The following is an 18,652-nucleotide window of genomic DNA, read 5'->3' as shown; positions in this document are numbered from 1 at the left end:
CGGGTATCGATTGGCAGTAATGTTCATCTCTCTTTCTCTCTTTCTTTCTTCCCTTCTCACCACTTCTCATTCACATCGATTCTTTTGGTCTCAACACTGAAAGATGATCTCTTCTCCATTTGCAATTGTATGACCCCTTGCTTGCCTTGTACAGCGTTTCTCGCCACCCTCTGTTCCCAGGAGGGAATTACCCCTTGTGCCCATCCTGTCATTCACCCATCCTTGGGAACATTCTACCTTGTAGCTATCTTGTTATCATGTACGTAGTCACCAAAAACCATTCATTCTATTCTTCTATTCCCCCTGATATTCCTCCCCTCGAAGTTATCTTGGGATGTGGTGATCCCGCGGATCTCCTTCCCCCTCGGAAAGACCAAGAGGATGTTTATGATTCCGCCTCCGTTACGGTTACCGATAGCGAAACGGACGACGACCTCGATTTTGATACCAAACTGGACCAAATCTATCACGATAATAACGATAACAATCTTGTCAATAGCAGCAATGGCATCGGCACAACGAACATTCAACAGATCAGTCAACCAGTGCATACCATCGATACATATACGATCAACAACGAGCATAACGGCACCTGTCACTATACTACCAACATCAATAATATCATCAACAACCATCATCATCAACGCCAATACGTAGATCGACTCATGGACGACATCATCGGGAATAACAGTTTCATCATGAATAACGCAAACTTCATCAATAAACGGGACAAATCCCTCATGAGCAGTGATAGTTATGAAGATGACTGTGCGACCTGTGCGACCGACGAAAGTGAATTTGGTGACAATACTTCGAATGATTCCGAACGACACTCTCATTCGGACTATCCATTGACTCCATCTACTTCTTCACCCACTCCGAAAGATGATGACCCCACTCGTCGACCTCCTCCTCAATCGAAGAAGAACGTCGATGCGAACCCCTTCTCTACCCAGTCCTTGGATTTGAAACGACACCCTCTTCCTCCTCCGAGAGGTGAAAGTAGCTCTATGGCATCGAAACGAAAGGCCAAAGACAAGGGGGGCCACGGAGGTAGTAAACTTAAGACCAAGAAGACGGGAGAAAAGGGAGCAAGAACGAAAGTGGCATGTCAAGCTTGTAGAGAACGAAAAGCCAAGGTAAGCCTGATCACGTCAGCTCATCCCCATATCAATATACTGATGAAACATATAGTGCTCCGGTGATGAAGTTTGTTCACGATGCGTACAATTCAATCTTGTTTGCGAATATGAAGAAATCAAAAGACGATCTCCTTCACCTAAATCATCTAGTCGAGGCAAAATCAGCCATACCGATTTTATCCCTCTCCAGAACGTTCCTGACCTCAAGGACGAGACTCACGACCGAACGAGCTCCGAAATCGGTCCTGAAGGCTACCTCACTCCTGATAGTGGTACTCGATCCCTCGAGGAGGAAGAGGTGGATGATGTGGGAGAAGAGGCGGGGAGAAGGTTTGATAGGGAGGGGAAAAAGAAAGCAAGGGAACAATGAGACGGAACCAAGCTGCACATCCGGCATGTTCACCCCCTTTGACCAAACCTCTTCCCTTGTGACAAACTTCCTTTCCACATCCAGTTCTCATATGCTGTTGAACGTTGTCTCTGGTATTTTGTGGACTCCATTATAATATCAATCCTTTCTGCCAGACTTGGTCCATATATATTGTATCATAACTGTAAGCTTAGGAACATTTGAAAATCGGAAACCTTATCAAAACAAATGGATGTTTCATGTTTCGTGTTACTGTACTTTTCATAATTCCTTATAATACACCTAATAATCCTATCAATTTTGTAATTTGGTCTACTGTATCCTTGAATATCAAATACTGTAATCAACTCGTTCATATACAAATATATAATTAGGATAAAGCTACCTTCATCCTCGTTACATGTATTCATTATATTGTACGATCCGTTCTCTGTCTTGCTATACAACACTGTCTCAGCAAGCTCGATGATGGCAAATACGCAATCGACGGAAAGGGTCAGTTTGTGAAGGTACAGTAGCCTCCTTTGATCCGACTTCCCTTGTGAACAGGTAGAAGCAGTAAATTGTTGGAAGGGCTCTTGCCGAGTAATACCTCCTCATATGAAGAGGTCGCACTCTATCAGAACTGTCATTGAATAACGCCATCTGGTACAGCCTTCACAGATTTCAATCGATAGGCCAGGCTGTACTGTATCTGATAGCCATTGAAAATATCACTTGTCACCACTATAATGAGCTATAAACGCCCTCGTACCGGACTAGAAGACTATCCATATGTATATATGCTGATGAATCGTATACTGTAGTGTTCCGATCACGAAATTGGTTTAAGATGTGAACAAGTCAATCTTACTTGTGAATATGAAGAGATCATTTGACGATCGCCTTCACCTTCACCTAGATCATCCAATCGGGACAATCTAAACCGTACAAATGTCAACCCTGTTCAGAATATCTCCGGTGTAAAAAGAGGAAAACGAAGCTGGTCCTTCTCATACTGCTACCACTTTGACTCTGTCTACCGGAACTCCTATGAGTCGGCACTCAGAATGCAATCGGGCTATTTTCTGGATCCCTCGAGGTCTCCTTCGACCGTTCGGACCTGATGACAGGGACGATACGCAAAGCTCGGCATTATTGCAGGAGGGTTGGCAACTCCCACCAGCGGACTTGAATCTCTCGATGAAGAGGAGAATGAGGATGAAAATGGGCATGCAAGGCGATTCGACCCAGAGGGCCAGAGGAAAGCAAAGGATCAGTGACATCTCCCTCACTTGAAGACTTGGACTTAATCCTTGGCTTCCAAGTCTTTGTCCTACCACCATCTCCACTCCTTCTGGTGATCAGATGAACACCTATTGGCTTCTCCTCCTGGCATATAGTCCGATCTATATCGTCTCCTCATCCGAGTTCATACTGTACACGGATAGCATATCATGCCGTGGACTTTCAATATATTCCTATAATGGCTATAATGGACCACTACTATTGCTTTGATCTCTTCTTCTTTCACCTAGTGTCTGAGCTATTTGAAATTTTTATAATGATCTGGAAACCCTGAAAAATAAATGGACCTTTTGAATGCATCTTATCGATCTGTAACATTTCTGTCCTTCAACCGTGCGTTCTTGTCCGACATGTTTCTTTTACATCTTATAACCACATCTTAATACTATCAAAACCGATGATACTACATATTCTGGACATATCTATTATCATCCGTCAAGAAAAAGAAGACGAATTTCCTTGCACTATGTGACATGTATCCTATTTTAATTGTACCAAAACGTCTACAAATATACGAGGTAGCATGTCCAATCGAGTATTTGAAGAGGTACAGTATAAAGAAATGTTCCCATACTGTTTTTACAGATCTCAGATATCCGATCGACCATTATGAGCGATGGTTGCGCAATGAGATTGCTCATTGTTCGCCATCGATTTATCCTTTCATCGTAGTATTCCTGAGTGGGGAACAATTCTACGCTTCATCGTTCTTTTCTCTGTTTCCTCAAACGAAGTGCACGAAGTACAACTGGGCAACATAGTGTCCCCACGCACAAGTGTATAAATACAGTAGTCTCTTCTAGGCGGATTGCGCATGTCTTCACATTCCATAATCTCTCTTCGTCAAAAAACACAAACCCAGATTGTGATTCGTGCAGCATGTCGATTCAAAATAAAGCATATTTCTTTCATTTCCTGGAATCGGACAAAAAGGCCCCTGTGGAATCTTCTCCGGATGGTCCTGCGTCCGATAGTGAGAAGGCATCACAGATTGCCCAGAACCAGGGGTCTGCGATGGACACCAGGAAATCGCAATTCCTCGATTCTCGAATCATCTGGCAAGATCTCTCCAACATTCAAAATTCTCTATCTGAGAACTTAGCAAACCAAATTGTAAGCTTAGCAAACCCGAACTTGGAAGGTACTCTGAAAAGCACCTTGATTTCAGAGTATAAGAACACCGTAAACTCAAAAATTGGGGAAAGACTCGAACACAAACTTAGATCAGCGATTGATACAGATAGTTTATACGAAAAACCATACAACCCTATGAACTTTACTCAATTTTTCAGTGATTGTACTCATGATCCTAAAGTTTGCTCTCAAGGAGGGGCCTTCGAGCTCTCATTCGGTCTTGGCGAGGAAGACAATGATGGAAGGTATGATGAGAAGCTTTGGGTTGTTGTTAAGAGAGAGACAGTTAGTTTCCCTTCTACTGCATTTACCTATCCAAAGACTGGAGGTACAGGGCAGTCAAAGGCTTAAAGAGTGAAGTTCTTTCACCCAGACTACAGACAAGCTGGGAAGCCGTCTTATGAACAGTGATTCTTGATTATGTCTTCAGTATAAAACCGTATGCATTTGCCACATCCGTTCTCGATACTGCATTGTACCTGCGCGAACACTTGTAGATACGCAGCGGTACACCCGACAGCTTTCAGCAACACCTTTGTGAGTTAGCCTTTGACATCATCCTGAGACGATTCTTGAATAATGCTACTGTAAAGGCTTATATCACGAACCGAAAAAATGATCTGCTAAAATGTACTGTATCATGCAGTCTATACTTGGGACTTGACTGTATAGGGTTTGTGAGCCATCCCAGCTCCGCCTTTACTGTGCATCGGCTTGAATGTTACTCATCTTGAACGATATATTAATTTAGGTCGCTTATACCCATCCTCCAAGCCTCTCACTGACGACCCTCTCACAGACACAATCACAATATGAGTGGCGCTGCAGGTCAAGATTATCCACGCATGTCCAAGTGCGAAGCTTTGTCAGGGTCTGCGTCCGAGTCCGAATTAGAACCGGAAATAGATGTCAGTGAAGGTGTATGACAGTGAAGCGACTCTGCTCAGATATGCGTCCAGCCGCATCTATACTTCTTAATAACATCTTTTATCTGGACATCCTTTGTGCGAACGAAATATCATGTACTGTCATTCGTGCGACTTTAAGGAGAATCCCTTGCTGTGAGCCCACCCCAGGTATAGCGCTGAATGTACATGTTGCTGTATATCCAGCATTAATGATCTGAGGAACATCCCATACCTCTCACCATATAGACTTTCGGAGGTAACAATCATAATCATGAGCTACAAACGACCTCGTACTGACGAGGGAGACTATCCATCCCAATCATGGCATTCCCCAATTGGCGAGTATAAAGATCAATATTATCACCCTAGTCCCACTGTTCAACCCACCGAGATTGAAAGATTAACAAGTGAAAACAACAAACTCGGACATGAGAATGACTGGTATCGTCAAACCATTCAGCGCTTACATCCTAAATTCAACTGGGAAATCAACAACATCACTTCTGCGACTCATACAATAACTACTATCATCTCTTTAGAACTAGCTAAGAGAAGTATAGAATATTACCTTGAGGAGAAAATGGATTTATCAGATTCCGAAAAGGGATTGGCAAATGGCAAGATAGTGAAGGGGTTAAGTGATCATTATTATTCTTCGATATGTTCAAAATTGGTCGTTGGTGAGGCAATCCATCAGAAATTCACCGACCTCATTGCCAATACTAGGAGCTCAGACTCAGGGGATGATGATGGGTTTTCAGAAATGTATAGGAATCTGACACTTCAAAATCTTATTATACAATGTGACAACGAGACCGAAACTAAAAGAACCGAGTGAAAGATCGTTTCATGTTTCTCTAGCTCTAGATCGATCTTGGAGTAAGTGGATGAGCGTGAGATTACCTGCGTTGGACGTATCGAAAGAGACGATTCAAAGATATGTGAATGAACGATATGTCAAGGCGATGGTTCAGACTAGTGTTAATGAGTCAAAGCTGTTTGATGTCGATTAGATCCAATGTCAATCACTGTAGCTTGTTCTCTCTATTTGAAAGATAGTCAAGCCAGGTCTCAGCGTATGTATAAATTGCTTAACGAATGGCGGCAGTCCCATTTGCGGTGACTGTATCGACATACTGTAGCTTACGTATTGTATCGTCAGCTTTTCCAACCTGCTATGTTGGACAGGATGTCTTGGCAAGCCAATGTGATTCATAGCCCCTTCGCGTCATTTCAATATATCATTTCAACCAGATCCAAGAGATGCTACCTACTACCTACTAACAGAAAAATCTATCTACGTTATTTACCGATTCGGTTCGGTTGTTGTCATGAAAAAATCATTATCGCCTTTGGAGAAAAAGAAAGATGCTATGGAAAGGGAAAAGAAAATATGCTATTCTACTGTAATTGATTGATGCTATGTAAGGGTATCGATGCATAAGGCCTATCTATATATGTGAAGGGTATGATAAAGGCGATCGTTAAAGAAGAAGGACCAGAGAGCAAAGAGATAATTAAGATTAAAACCGATTTTGGGTATTGACGGGAAAGTCGTTATACTCCGTATCGCTCGGCCAAACGTGCCTTGATAACTGGTGGGAATGTACTGGTTTGAGCGTCCCAGTTGGCTCCCAATCCTGATTTGAAGCCTTGTAGGATCTGAACGTATATTTCATCAGTCACCCAAACATATATGAGAGAAGTAGTCTTGAATTCGACTCACAGTTCTGAACATCTGATCCAGCTGACTGGACGGATGTTGCCATTTGCAGACGGCATTGCAGAAGAAGATGAAGCTCTGATAGATAAATCATTACATCAGCTCAACTACTGAAGACGACGTGTGTGCCAAACTCACATTTTGTATACCTTCTGGATTGGCACTAATCAACATACAAAATCCTCTAAATGCCGAATCTTTCTCATCATTATCCTTGATCTCCCACAGTGCAGTACACCAAGCTTGGGCAAAGTTGGCTAAATCCGGAGCTACCAATGCAGGACAAACCAAACCTAATCTACCGATCGTCACGGCCGCGTTCTCAGTTAAGGATTTGGGTGATTTGCTATGTAATAATATCGGGACTAAGCGCTGGATCAAAGCTGGCACGTATGGTTCGAGGATGGCGGAATCGCCATTGAATTGCAAAGCGATTTCTCCGACGGCCCACGCAGCGTTGTTACAAACTGATACACAGTCTGCTGGGGGTTCGACAACGATTTGTTCGATTACGCTTGGTAAGATTTGAGGGATGACCGGTTTGAGTAAAGGGAAACATGTCATTGACATGTCTCCTAGGAGGGCGTGAGCGGATTGACGAACGGGTGGTTCGAAGTGCTACGAATACAAATCAGCAATTGACCGAGTACTGATATACTATACATTTGTTGATAAGAAAACTCTACTTACGGTCAAACAGAGCGCGAGTAGATGAAGTAATGGAGGTTGACTATCCCTTATGAGCTGGTGCATCTGTTCACCTAAGCCTTGTACTAGACCTGACAACAGATCGAGAGCGACAACGATAAAAGTCCTATCAGGTTCATCAACCTCCTCGGGGTTGTGCTCGAAGGACTGATATTGGGTGAGGGTAGCGTGGATTATGTTAAGACATCGTTGGTAGACTGGTCCAGTGTAGGTTGAGAAGGACCCTCCGGCGGCGATCGAGATGGATGATAAACACTGGACAAGATGTCAGTCGGGCTTCAACAATGGTGACCGGTACGGGTACAACTCACCTCAAGTAATGGTACGAGATCAGGATCTTGATCACCAAGTCTTTGCCATCTCTCCACCAGAGGGGGCATGAGTATATCCAAATAACCCGGAGCACCCAATGCGGAGCCAACAGAATCGGCAAGAGTACCAATAGCATCGTAGAGGATGAGCAAGTTCTTCTGCTGATACTTTGAGAAAGCGAATGTGAGATTTCGTAAGATTGGTTCAAGATATGGTGCCATCTCTGGTCCAGCTTCTTCCTCCAATGTAGCAAAGGCGGAACATCCAGCTTCTTGGACTCGCTTATTACCATCTAATACCATTTGGAGCAGCTAAATGCAAGTGCAGCACGATCAGTCACCAGGCCTTGTCACAATAGCCAAACAGCCGTCACTTACACCTTCCATGGTAGGAATGAAGTATTCATTCTTGTCTTCCTTGTTAACGTGAACGCACCAACTGGCATATCGACCGAGTGTCCAGCAGGTGATCGATCGAACGAGAGCCTGAACAATTGTCAGTCGATGTCCTGATGAGTGGGAAATGAACGTACCTTTTTATCCTGGAGGGTCTTTAGAAGGAAGGGAATGAGTTGAGGTAAATGGGGCTCGAGACCGTCGATACAACCTATTGACGTTATTCGATCAGCTGCAGCACGACGAAAGGAGTATGTTACTTACCCTCCGCAATAGCACCTAAAGCTAAAATACCACTTTCTCTTTGTGTCCACTCTTGATCGAAGATTCTATCTCTGAGATAAGGTAATAAGATCTCCAGCAAATCATTTCCGAAGGAAACGGCGATAACGTCCAAAGCGGCAGCAGAACACTTTCTGATATTCCATTCACCCGACCCATCCTCATCATCGAAATAGTCATCATCATCTTCATCCTCGTCATCTAGATTATCTTCATTCTCGTCGAAAGCTTTATCTTGAGCTTCTCTCGATAAACCTCCACCAGCAGGTTTCGATGAAGAGGGATCGTTGGTCTCATGCGTCGAATGTACTTTTGATGAGTAATTTCTAGGTTTGATATCCGTTTCTTTATCTGCTACACCTTCATCCACATCATCTATATCTAAAATTGCGATATCCCAATCGGAATAAACCATCCCTTTCAATAGCAGTGGTGCGATCTTAGGCAAGTAAGGTCGAAGTTGATCTTTCAAAGTTGAATCTTCCGCAAATGTCAACCAGAATTCACAAGCTTCCAAAGCGACCGTATCATCCTCATCTTGAGTGCAGAATGCAATGTAATCCACCACATTGCTCATCTCCGGTACTAATTTGTCGGGCCTTGTACCCAAGATCAAACCCAAAGACGCACAGACACATTTTCGAATGTCAGCTGATTCATCTGCAGCTTTGGCGAATAACGCTTGGATATAAGTATCGATGTTGGCCGTAACGGCTGATACTCTGATAGCGAGAAGGGACTGAAGGATTTGTAAGGCGTATAATCGGATTTTGGGTGCTCCATGAGCGGTATATTCGATGAATTGGGGGACCAAGTGATCTAACAAGTTTTTACCTTGGATTTGGAAATCTAATTTGTGGGGGGCATCTTCACAGATCTTTTGCAAGGAGTTGAAAGATCCCTAAATACGATACATCATTAAATTTGTTCAGCAGCAGTCATTGCTGTGCGGTACTGGTATGATTGTTCTCACTCACCTCGATGATGTTAGGATCACTACTAGCCATACCTTTAGTCAACGCATCTAAAGCTTCTGGCCATCCACCGGGTTCCTCATTCGATATCAAACTTGTAATGACGGTACCGACAGTCTGTCTGACAATTTGATCCGGATCCGCCAGACCATTCAACACAGTTGATTTCACATAGGCCATAGCTCTCGCATCGTTATCATTGGCAGCCGGGCCTGTTCGTTGATTGACGGCGTTTTTCAGCAGCAATCCTGCCACTGCTCGATGAGAATCTTGTTCGCCGGTACAGTGAATGAGGACATGAGCGAGATAAGCGAGGAAATCCGGTACGAAACGTAATTGATCCAGACGCTATGATATATGGAATGCAGATAAGCGCCAATATTCAGTACGATTTGGCACTACTTCGGTCACGGCTATTGCACTGTGAAGAAGGTTTGCTCATACAAGTACGGGAGAAGACTCACCTGCGCGACATTCCTCTGCACCTCACTATCCGTACTACTGGTATCCCTCAACATTCCCAAGACTTCCTGAAGCCCCTGTTCCGAAGGCTGCCAGGACATTGTGACTGGTTGTTATTCCGTTTGTCTATCGATTTCTGAGTAAATTCTTCTGCTGGTAGTGATACGTTCGAAGGAGACAAAGGATGAGACAAATGTGGTGGTATATATTGGGTGTAAGAGTAAGAAAGAGTGTATATGAGGATTGTACAGGTATGTAGGGTATGGTGTATGGTGGTGAGCGAGGACAAAAGCTGTGGTTTATGACTAGTTGAGTGAGTTGAAATCTTGGTTGAGAGCGGGTCTCCACGCTATCATCGGTTGTGGCACTGTGGCCTGCCTATTGCCTATCCTTTGTCAGGCATGCGACATTCACCGGTGCCAAATGCGCCACATTCATTTGGGTGGGACGCGTCGCGTTGACTTGCCACGTGTTGGCTCATAAAATCAGGAACGACCTCGAGATGAAATCAACAACAATCCAGACTGAACTCGTAAACAAATCCACTATACGGTATACGTTTGACATACCTTGATCATCAATCATAAGTATTATCATTATCGACGCCCACCCTCTCTGACCGTGTCAACATGCCACCAAGAAGGTCGTCAAGAGTATCGGGTGCTTCTACGATCTCGACAAGCTCTGCGCCCCCTCGGAGCTCAAGGAGCAGAAAATCTGTTTCCACAGCGGCTCCCCCAGCCGTGGAGAGTGAGGAAGAGAACGAACAGTCGCCTGACGAAGATGATCATGAGGAAGAAGATGATGAGAAGCCTAAACCCAGGCGCGGATCTGGTAGCAAAGCGAAGTCTGCGCCTGTAGCGAAGAAACGAGCAAGCAAAATGCGGGCATCAGAAGCGGATTCCACTGTCGGTGCTAAAGAAGATGCCGTATCAGATGAAGAAGAGGAAGAGGATATGATAGAACACATCGTCTCAAAACCCAAGAAAGCTACCTTGCAGGTGGAGAAGAAGAAGAAAGTGATAGTGTCAGATGACGAAGATGATGCCGAAGAAGAACTACAGGAAGCTTTAGCAGGAAGGGATAGGAGAGCTTCTACTGCCATTCCAGCTACGCCTTCCTCGTCATTAAATATCCCTCTACCAGATCAACTTCGAAATCGAAGTGTTACTCCCAAGGCTCCCTTGGCACAAATTCCTGAATCACCTACACCGAACAGTAATGGTCCATCAGATCCTGATTCAGATGGGACAGCCAAAATCGACAATTCACCTTCAAAACAACAATCATCCTCTTCACAGATTCCGCCAGCTACACCTTTACCAAACAGACCATCACCACCACAAATAAACATTGCTCCTCCACCAGTACCTACGCCTGCCGGACCCAAACCACGATTAACCATTCATAAATTGGTATTGGTCAATTTCAAATCTTACGCGGGCAGACAAGAAATCGGTCCATTCCATAAATCCTTCTCAGCTATCGTTGGTCCTAATGGTTCCGGAAAGAGTAATACCATCGATGCGTTGCTGTTTGTCTTTGGATATAGAGCGAGTAAGATGCGTCAAGGTAAATTAAGTGAATTGATACATAACTCAGCCGGGAAAGAAGGTTTGGAAACTTGTTCAGTCGAAGTTTGGTTCAGAGAGATTGTAGATTTGGTAAGTCTCTATTTCCTCATAACATGAAGGATCCTGGGGAAGCTTACTCAGTTCGTTCAAATAGCCCGGTGTGGACAATTTCCTCCTCGTACCTAATTCCCAGATTGTCGTTTCTCGTACTGCATACAGGAACAATTCTTCGAAGTACACTATCAATGATAAGACCTCTTCTTTCACTGAAGTCACTACCTTACTGAAAGGTAAAGGTATCGATTTAGACCATAACCGATTCTTGATCTTACAGGTAAGCTATATATAATACATCCAGGAATAGCCAGCTGACTTGTCGGCGCACAAATAGGGTGAAGTAGAGTCGATCGCTCAGATGAAAGCTAAAGCTCAAAACGAGCATGAAGATGGTCTGTTAGAGTATCTAGAGGATATCATCGGTACCACCAAGTATAAAGAGCCCATCGAACAAGCCAATCACGAAGTCGAAGCCTTGAACGATGAAAGAGGTGAAAAGATGAATAGACTGAGAGTGGTAGAAAGGGAGAAAGCTTCTTTGGAGGTGAGCTTCATTGTGCTGAACATCTTGCAGCTCGCAAGCTGACGTGAGGATTTCGCTTGTTAGGACAAAAAACGCGAAGCTGAAGATTACCTACGAGACGCCAATGAGCTGACCAGGAAGAAATCTCTCTTATGGCAGCATCACATGCATACTCTCCAGAACAATATCGAAATCACCACCAAAGCTATCGTGAGTAACTCCTACACACTTTCTGATGATGGGTATTGATACATAATGATATAACCGCAGGAAAAGCTCAACTCCGACTTGACCAGTGAACAAGAAAGAAATGCCGACCATCTTTCTCGAATTGGTGATCTCCAAAAGGAATACGACGAAAGGCTTGCTGCGTACGAGGAGGTCAAACGATTGACAGATGCGTTGCTCAAAGACGCAAAGAAGTTCGAGAAAGAGGAAGTTGGCTTGGCTGAGAAGAAGAAACATCTGGTGACCAAACAGAAGAAGTTCAAGAAATCCATACAGGATGTAGGTTTCGGCACCACACTGTCTAATCTAACCGAATCAGCCTGAAGTAGGTGTAACTGATAATGTGTCTGATCTTCATAGGACGGTCATGCCAGGTCAGAAGCTCTTTCAGCTATCGAGAACCACAATGCCGATCTGGAGAAGAATCGAACCAAAGTAGCTGACCTCGAAGAGAAACTTGAGACGGAACAAGCGGAACTCGAAGAAGTCGTTGATGACTTGAAAGGTAAGTTTTCGCATGCCCGAATTTGTAAGCGGAAGTAGCTGAACATTATTGGTTTCAGATAAAACTGCCGAATTCACTACACAAATCGAGGTGAAACAACGAGAACTCGAACCTTGGACAGCGAAGATCAGTGAAAAACAATCGTTGATCGATGTCGCCACTTCGGAAAGGGACTTGTTAGCTGAAAAGGCTACTTCCATGCAGACTGCTCTGGACGAAGCGAAAGCTAACCTTCAAGCTCTGAAAGATGGTGATGAAGGTAAACATGAAGAGTATGATGCGTTGAAGAAAGAGCATGTAAGGGCGAAGAAACAATTGGGTGAAGCTGATTCGAGACTCGAGGTAGGTCATGCTGTCAAACTATTAGCAACGGACAGGAAGCTGACGATTTTGATGGTCATTATAGGATATGAATGCCCGATCGGAACAACTACGAGCAAATGTATCGGCCTCTCGGTCAAAAGCTGATGAAGCGAAAGCCTCTCTTGCGGCGGATAAGAGTGAGAATGCCGTTCTGAGCAGTCTGAACAAGCTTCGAGACCAAGGCCGAATTAAGGGGTTCCATGTGAGTTAATACCAGAACCGACAAAATAGAGATTTCGACTTGATAACTGATGATGAGAATTAGGGCCGACTGGGTGATCTTGGTGTTATCGACGAGAAATATGATGTTGCCGTTACCACCGCTTGTGGAGCTCTGAACAATTTGGTCGTGGATACCGTTGAACAAGGTCAAGCTTGTATCGAACATCTACGAAAAGGCAATGTTGGTCGAGCATCATTCATGGTACTTGAAAAGCTCCCTCCCAGAGATTTAGGACGAATCGAAACGCCTGAGAACGTACCGAGGTTATTCGACTTGATCAAACCTAAAGATCCCAAATTCGCACCTGCGTTCTACAAGGGTCTGAGAGATACCTTAGTAGCTACAGATCTCGTCCAAGCTCAACGTATAGGGTACGGCAAGAAACGATGGAGGGTGGTGACTTTAGCTGGACAACTGATTGACCCTTCCGGTACGATGTCAGGTGGAGGAGCAAAAGTATCCCGCGGAGGAATGTCGTCCAAGTTCGCAGCTGATAAGGTCGCACCTGAAGTTGTGGCGAGATACGAGAAAGAAGCTTCTATCGCTCAAGATGAATTGGTGAAATTTCAAGAAGAGAAGAAACAGGTAGAAGGAGAAGTAAGACAGTTGAAAAAGCGTATACCGGAAATTGAAATTCAGCTGGAGAAAGTTGAATTGGATGTTCAAACTCAGAGAAAGAGGATTGAAGAAGGTGAAAAGAGATTGAAAGAACTGATGTGAGTGTAACAACTGAATCGGAGGAAATAAAAAGGTCATTCGCTGATGGACATGATGGGATAGATCACAAGCTAAACCTGATGCGGACGATGAGAAAAGGATCAAACAACTGGATTCTGAAATTTCAACTCTGAGCAAAGAGACAAACAAATTACGCGAGAAATCATCAGGTATAAATGAACAGATCAAATCGCTACAGAATAAAATCCTCGATGTGGGTGGAGTAAGGCTTCGAGCTATCCAATCCAAAGTATCAACTACGAAAGGATTGTTGGATTTGGCCAACGAAGCCATAACCAAAGCTGAAGTTGGACAATCTAAATCACAAAGGGATTCAGCGAAATTGACCAAGTCAATTGAGAAGAACCAACTTGCCTTGGAAGAGGTTGAAAGTGAATTGGAAGTGGTTGAAAATGATCTGAAGGAATGTTCGAATGATCTTAATGTGATTAAGAGCAAAGTTCAGGAAGCTCAGGATGCGAGTGAAGAGGGGAAAGAAGCTCTAGAGGAAAGTAAAAAAGAATTGGATGAGAAGATGCAAGGCATTAATGCGTTTAGAGCGTTAGAGGTGAGTCGACAAGTCTAGTAACGTATATAAGGATATCATGCTGATGTGTTGTTATCGGTGATGATAGATGGACATCAAGCAGAAGATTGAAGATAATGCCAGAATACAGAAAGATAGTAAAGATAAGTATAAGCATTGGAGGAAGAGACATGAGGAATTGGAATTGGTTTATATCGAGTAAGCTACACATGTCGTGACGAAAGGCTTGAGCATTAGCTGACTATCGATTTTAGTGAGGATGATGAGGAAGAGGAGGAGGAGCAGGTAGAAGACAAAGAGGCTGCCGAACCTGAACCTCAGGAAGGTGAAACTCCTGCTGAAGAAGGTAATGAAGTAGAAGGGGAAGGCGAACCTACTGAGAAGAAAGCGCCCAAGAAGAAAAAGGAGAACTCGACTGAGTTGGTGGAATACTCTCCTGATGAATTGAGGGAAGTGGATAAGGAGTTGTTGAATGCTGAAATTACTGAACTCGAGGGTGAGTGAGCTGGACTGGTGCATATCCTTGGGCCATCATGGGATCGACACTGATGAATAATGATATCATACACAGAGGAAATCGGTAAAGCCCGACCCAACTTGAATATCCTAGCAGAATATCGAAAGCGAGAAGCCGAGTTCCTCGATCGAGCGAGAGACATGGAAGCTGTTACCAATGCGAGGGATTCAGCTAAGCAGCGATACGACGATTTGAGGAAAGTCAGATTGGATGAGTTCATGAGTGGTTTCACAGCGATCAGTTCGAAATTGAAGGAAATGTATCAGGTGGGTCACATCCCTATAAGGTGTGGTTTAGTATGCGCTGACTGTGGTATATTCGTAGATGATCACGATGGGTGGTAATGCCGAAATTGAATTGATAGATAGTATGGATCCGTTCTCTGAAGGTGAGCTAGTCTTGTCTGATCCTTCATTTTCGGGGATAACAAGCTGACATTGGGATAAACAGGTGTGGTCTTGTCTATCATGCCTCCTAAGAAATCTTGGAGAGCTATTGCGAATTTATCTGGAGGAGAGAAGGTCAGTTAGAATTGCTCCTTGGTAAACGTCATCAGTCAGACTGACAAATCACTGGTTCTACATAGACCCTCGCGTCGTTAGCTCTGGTATTCGCATTACACGTCTTCAAGCCCACTCCCCTATATTTCATGGATGAGATTGACGCGGCGTTGGATTTCAAGAATGTCTCGATTGTGGCTAATTACATTCAATCCAAAACTCAAGCTGCTCAATTGTAAGTTTGGCAAACTGAAGACTTACAGTGGTTTATTCCATAGATGCATATCAGCTGACTGTAGACGTTTTTGATTGTACCTAGTATCGTCATTTCGTTGAGGAATGATATGTTCGAATTGGCGCATCGATTAGTAGGAATCTACAAGACTTCTAATGTGAGTTTGACTAACAATACCAGGTCCATCAGTACATGAATGGACATGAGCTGATCATTTATCGGTCCACTTCACAGTGCACCAAATCAGTTGCTATCGATAACAAAGATCTTCGACTCCAAGCTCGACCTAAACGTCCACCTGGTGTACCGCCTACACCCATGGGTGCTGGGAGAATACCTCCCACCCCAGGCACGGTGAATCGTAGGATACCTTCTACACCGGGTACGGTGAACAGGATGAGGGTCATGTCTACTCCGTCTTTCAATAGGATGCCTGTCATACCCCAAACGCCCAGTGTTGTGAGAAGGGATCAGCATAAGATCATTGAGGAAGAGGAAGAGGGGATACCTTCAACGCCCGGGGCGGTCGTTGCATGATAGTGGCGAGGTTGGATTGGTTGGTGGACATTGAGTTTCATTGATTGTTGGAAATTGGTTGGGTACTGGTTTCAGTTCTTTTGGGTATACATACAAGTAGATGACTTTATATAGTGATGATAGATCTCGGAAATTGTTGTAATAATATGATCATGAATGGACTTTTCTTCCACTTCCAATACATCTTTATACAATATGAGGCAAAGCACATCAAGTGCACCGATTGAGACGTTATGAGATGCATGTGAGTCAATGCTTTACTATATGAAGCATCCCAAGATTCCTTTTGAACCTTATTTGTGATCTATGCTTATGCTGCTAAATTTTACTTATACTTGATGTATACAACTCATTCCCCGTTTCTATGGGATCATACCCCTCATACCCACTCTTTAGGATTTTTCAATACTTTCTGTAATCCTTCTTCGGGGGTGTTGGATCCCTCTGCTCCTACGGGGGACATGTATTCCCATCTGGCTGTTTCGGGTAGACTAAGGAGATAAAAGGTCAGCAAGGTGCTCTCAATATGCAGACACAAGCAGGATGTATGTATGAATTGGATCGTATCCAGTAAATCAAAGTTGGACGGTTGATTCAAGTCACAAATTCCAAACTCACCTCATTAAGATACTTTCCACTCTCGCGCCGGGAGTATGTAATCCGAATTTCGTGCCTCTATCATAAACCAAGTTGAACTCTACATATCTACCTCTTCTCAATTGTTGCCATCTTCTCTCTTCTTCCGTCCATTTCCTATCTTTATGCTTGTAGACTATCGGTACATAAGCCGGTAAGAAGGCCGACGAAGCATCTTTTACAAATTCGAATAGATCCTCTTTCGTCTTATGTTTCATTGTCGATACGGGAGGTTGATTTATGGGACTTGAAGTCGTAAGATCGTCGAAGAAAATTCCTCCTATACCTCTTGATTCACCTCTATGAGTGATGAAGAAATATTTATCGCAGGCTTTTTTGAAATCTGGCCAATATCTTGAATCATGCTTATCACAAGCTTTTTTGAGTTCTTGATGGAAATGTATACAATCATCTTCATCTAGATATGATGGAGTCAAATCTGATCCTCCACCAAACCACCATGCTTTAGGTTCATTTGGATTTTGAGGATCTTCAATCTCAAAGTACCTATAATTCAAATGAACAGTTGGTACATGTGGATTTCGAGGATGTATGACGATTGATAAACCTGTAGCGAAGAATGGAACGGTCTCGATGGGTTCAGGTAAAGATGGATGATCGGGTAACATTGCTTTTTGAGCTCGAGGTGGTAATGAACCGTGGACGACTGAAACGTTCACGCCTGCTTTTTCAAATACCCTACCACCTGCTAATACACATGAAGAACCTTCACCACCTTCTTTCCTCAACCATGTGTCTCTAGGGAATTTAGGTGATTCAGAAGAGGGTGAGAAGGAGTTGGGTTCAGAAGCAGATTCGATCTTTTCCATTGTGTTTACGATGTGATCTTGGAGGGATTTCACCCAGTTAGCCATTCGTATACGCATGGGATTCTAAGAGAACAGATTTCATTAGCTAAGCTTGTACAAACGGGAACAACGTTATGGAGGCGGCGAAAGTAAGATGTATGATATGAAAAACAAAAGATTCACAAATCAACAGCACATACCTTGGGATCATCCTTTTCAATAGCATCAACAGGTAACCAAGGGTATCCATAGGTATCTACAGCATCGACAAGGGGAGCAGCATCACATCGGACCTATTGACTCATAGAATCAGCTCTGTACGACTACGGTGCGTATTGTTGAGCTGACCTGTTTTGACTCGTTGTACCCATGGTAGATGGTATATCCCAAAGCAATAGCAAAACCCGTAGCTGCTGAAGCGCCCAAGCCCTTATACGACGGGGCAGCTCGAGAAGATGGGGTAGAGTAGGCCCGTCTGCTCAGCTGAGGAAGAGAGACTTTTGGGCGAGAAAAGGTAGGTCGACCTGCACGTAAGGCTGCTATACGGATTGACATTTTCGTGAACTGTTTTCGATTGAAGGGGGAAGGGTGTGAAGAAGGAAAGAGGAAAGAGAGGTTTTCAAGGATGTTGTTGATGGATTTTTATAGTTTGATAGTCTAAGGGAGATCCCGGGATTGATCGTTTGCCTGTCAACTACCAGTCGTATGGGCTTTGTTTTTGAGATTGTATCGTTGGACAGAGATCAAGCAAGAGACACGAACAATGTTTTCCGCTGATTCCCTACTACACTCAAACAGTGTCCGGCACACTCCGACTCAGCGGGGCACCAGCGCATATCCACGTGGGACGGCTCGATTTTCGGTAAAACCACAAGATCATTCGAAGATTCCGATCAGGACAGATATCAGATCAGATGCGAGACTAGGACAAGCCTACACAGATCGTGGTGTTCTAGCCTTCGAGAATCTCATCAGCTAACCCTC

General features: G+C 43.9%; 6 protein-coding genes across 6 annotated transcripts; 4 read left to right on the top strand and 2 right to left on the bottom strand.

Moving 5' to 3' along the window:
• Window positions 1-698: 698 nt before the first annotated feature.
• V865_002159 (uncharacterized protein) lies at window positions 699-1,512 on the top strand (the record flags this gene model as incomplete). Its single annotated transcript, XM_066225964.1, has 2 exons — window positions 699-1,139; window positions 1,195-1,512. The coding sequence occupies 2 exons, from the start codon at window positions 699-701 to the stop codon at window positions 1,510-1,512; spliced, it is 759 nt and encodes a 252-aa protein (XP_066082061.1).
• A 2,166-nt stretch (window positions 1,513-3,678) lies between these two features.
• Window positions 3,679-4,284, top strand: V865_002158 (uncharacterized protein; the record flags this gene model as incomplete). The annotated part of the gene is made up of 1 exon (XM_066225963.1): window positions 3,679-4,284. The coding sequence occupies one exon, from the start codon at window positions 3,679-3,681 to the stop codon at window positions 4,282-4,284; it is 606 nt and encodes a 201-aa protein (XP_066082060.1).
• An 828-nt stretch (window positions 4,285-5,112) lies between these two features.
• Window positions 5,113-5,679, top strand: V865_002157 (uncharacterized protein; the record flags this gene model as incomplete). Its single annotated transcript, XM_066225962.1, has 1 exon — window positions 5,113-5,679. One exon carries the CDS (start codon window positions 5,113-5,115, stop codon window positions 5,677-5,679), a length of 567 nt encoding a protein of 188 aa, XP_066082059.1.
• A 719-nt stretch (window positions 5,680-6,398) lies between these two features.
• Window positions 6,399-9,798, bottom strand: V865_002156 (uncharacterized protein; the record flags this gene model as incomplete). Its single annotated transcript, XM_066225961.1, has 10 exons — window positions 6,399-6,503; window positions 6,568-6,642; window positions 6,703-7,182; window positions 7,255-7,527; window positions 7,584-7,895; window positions 7,962-8,069; window positions 8,117-8,190; window positions 8,244-9,162; window positions 9,239-9,583; window positions 9,700-9,798. The coding sequence occupies 10 exons, from the start codon at window positions 9,796-9,798 to the stop codon at window positions 6,399-6,401; spliced, it is 2,790 nt and encodes a 929-aa protein (XP_066082058.1).
• Window positions 9,799-10,326: 528 nt separating this feature from the next.
• V865_002155 (uncharacterized protein) lies at window positions 10,327-16,223 on the top strand (the record flags this gene model as incomplete). The annotated part of the gene is made up of 18 exons (XM_066225960.1): window positions 10,327-11,361; window positions 11,426-11,605; window positions 11,663-11,872; window positions 11,936-12,061; window positions 12,122-12,358; window positions 12,440-12,584; window positions 12,643-12,926; window positions 12,991-13,149; window positions 13,213-13,886; window positions 13,951-14,455; window positions 14,523-14,632; window positions 14,689-14,930; window positions 15,006-15,217; window positions 15,276-15,339; window positions 15,402-15,472; window positions 15,538-15,686; window positions 15,771-15,843; window positions 15,921-16,223. The coding sequence occupies 18 exons, from the start codon at window positions 10,327-10,329 to the stop codon at window positions 16,221-16,223; spliced, it is 4,779 nt and encodes a 1,592-aa protein (XP_066082057.1).
• A 379-nt stretch (window positions 16,224-16,602) lies between these two features.
• V865_002154 (uncharacterized protein) lies at window positions 16,603-18,223 on the bottom strand (the record flags this gene model as incomplete). Its single annotated transcript, XM_066225959.1, has 4 exons — window positions 16,603-16,714; window positions 16,842-17,752; window positions 17,869-17,961; window positions 18,017-18,223. 4 exons carry the CDS (start codon window positions 18,221-18,223, stop codon window positions 16,603-16,605), a joined length of 1,323 nt encoding a protein of 440 aa, XP_066082056.1.
• Between the last annotated feature and the right edge of the window lie 429 nt (window positions 18,224-18,652).

This window comes from Kwoniella europaea, chromosome 1 (assembly GCF_036810445.1).
Source record: "Kwoniella europaea PYCC6329 chromosome 1, complete sequence".
Lineage (NCBI taxonomy): Eukaryota > Fungi > Basidiomycota > Tremellomycetes > Tremellales > Cryptococcaceae > Kwoniella > Kwoniella europaea.
This window is presented reverse-complemented; position numbering and strand designations above follow the sequence as displayed.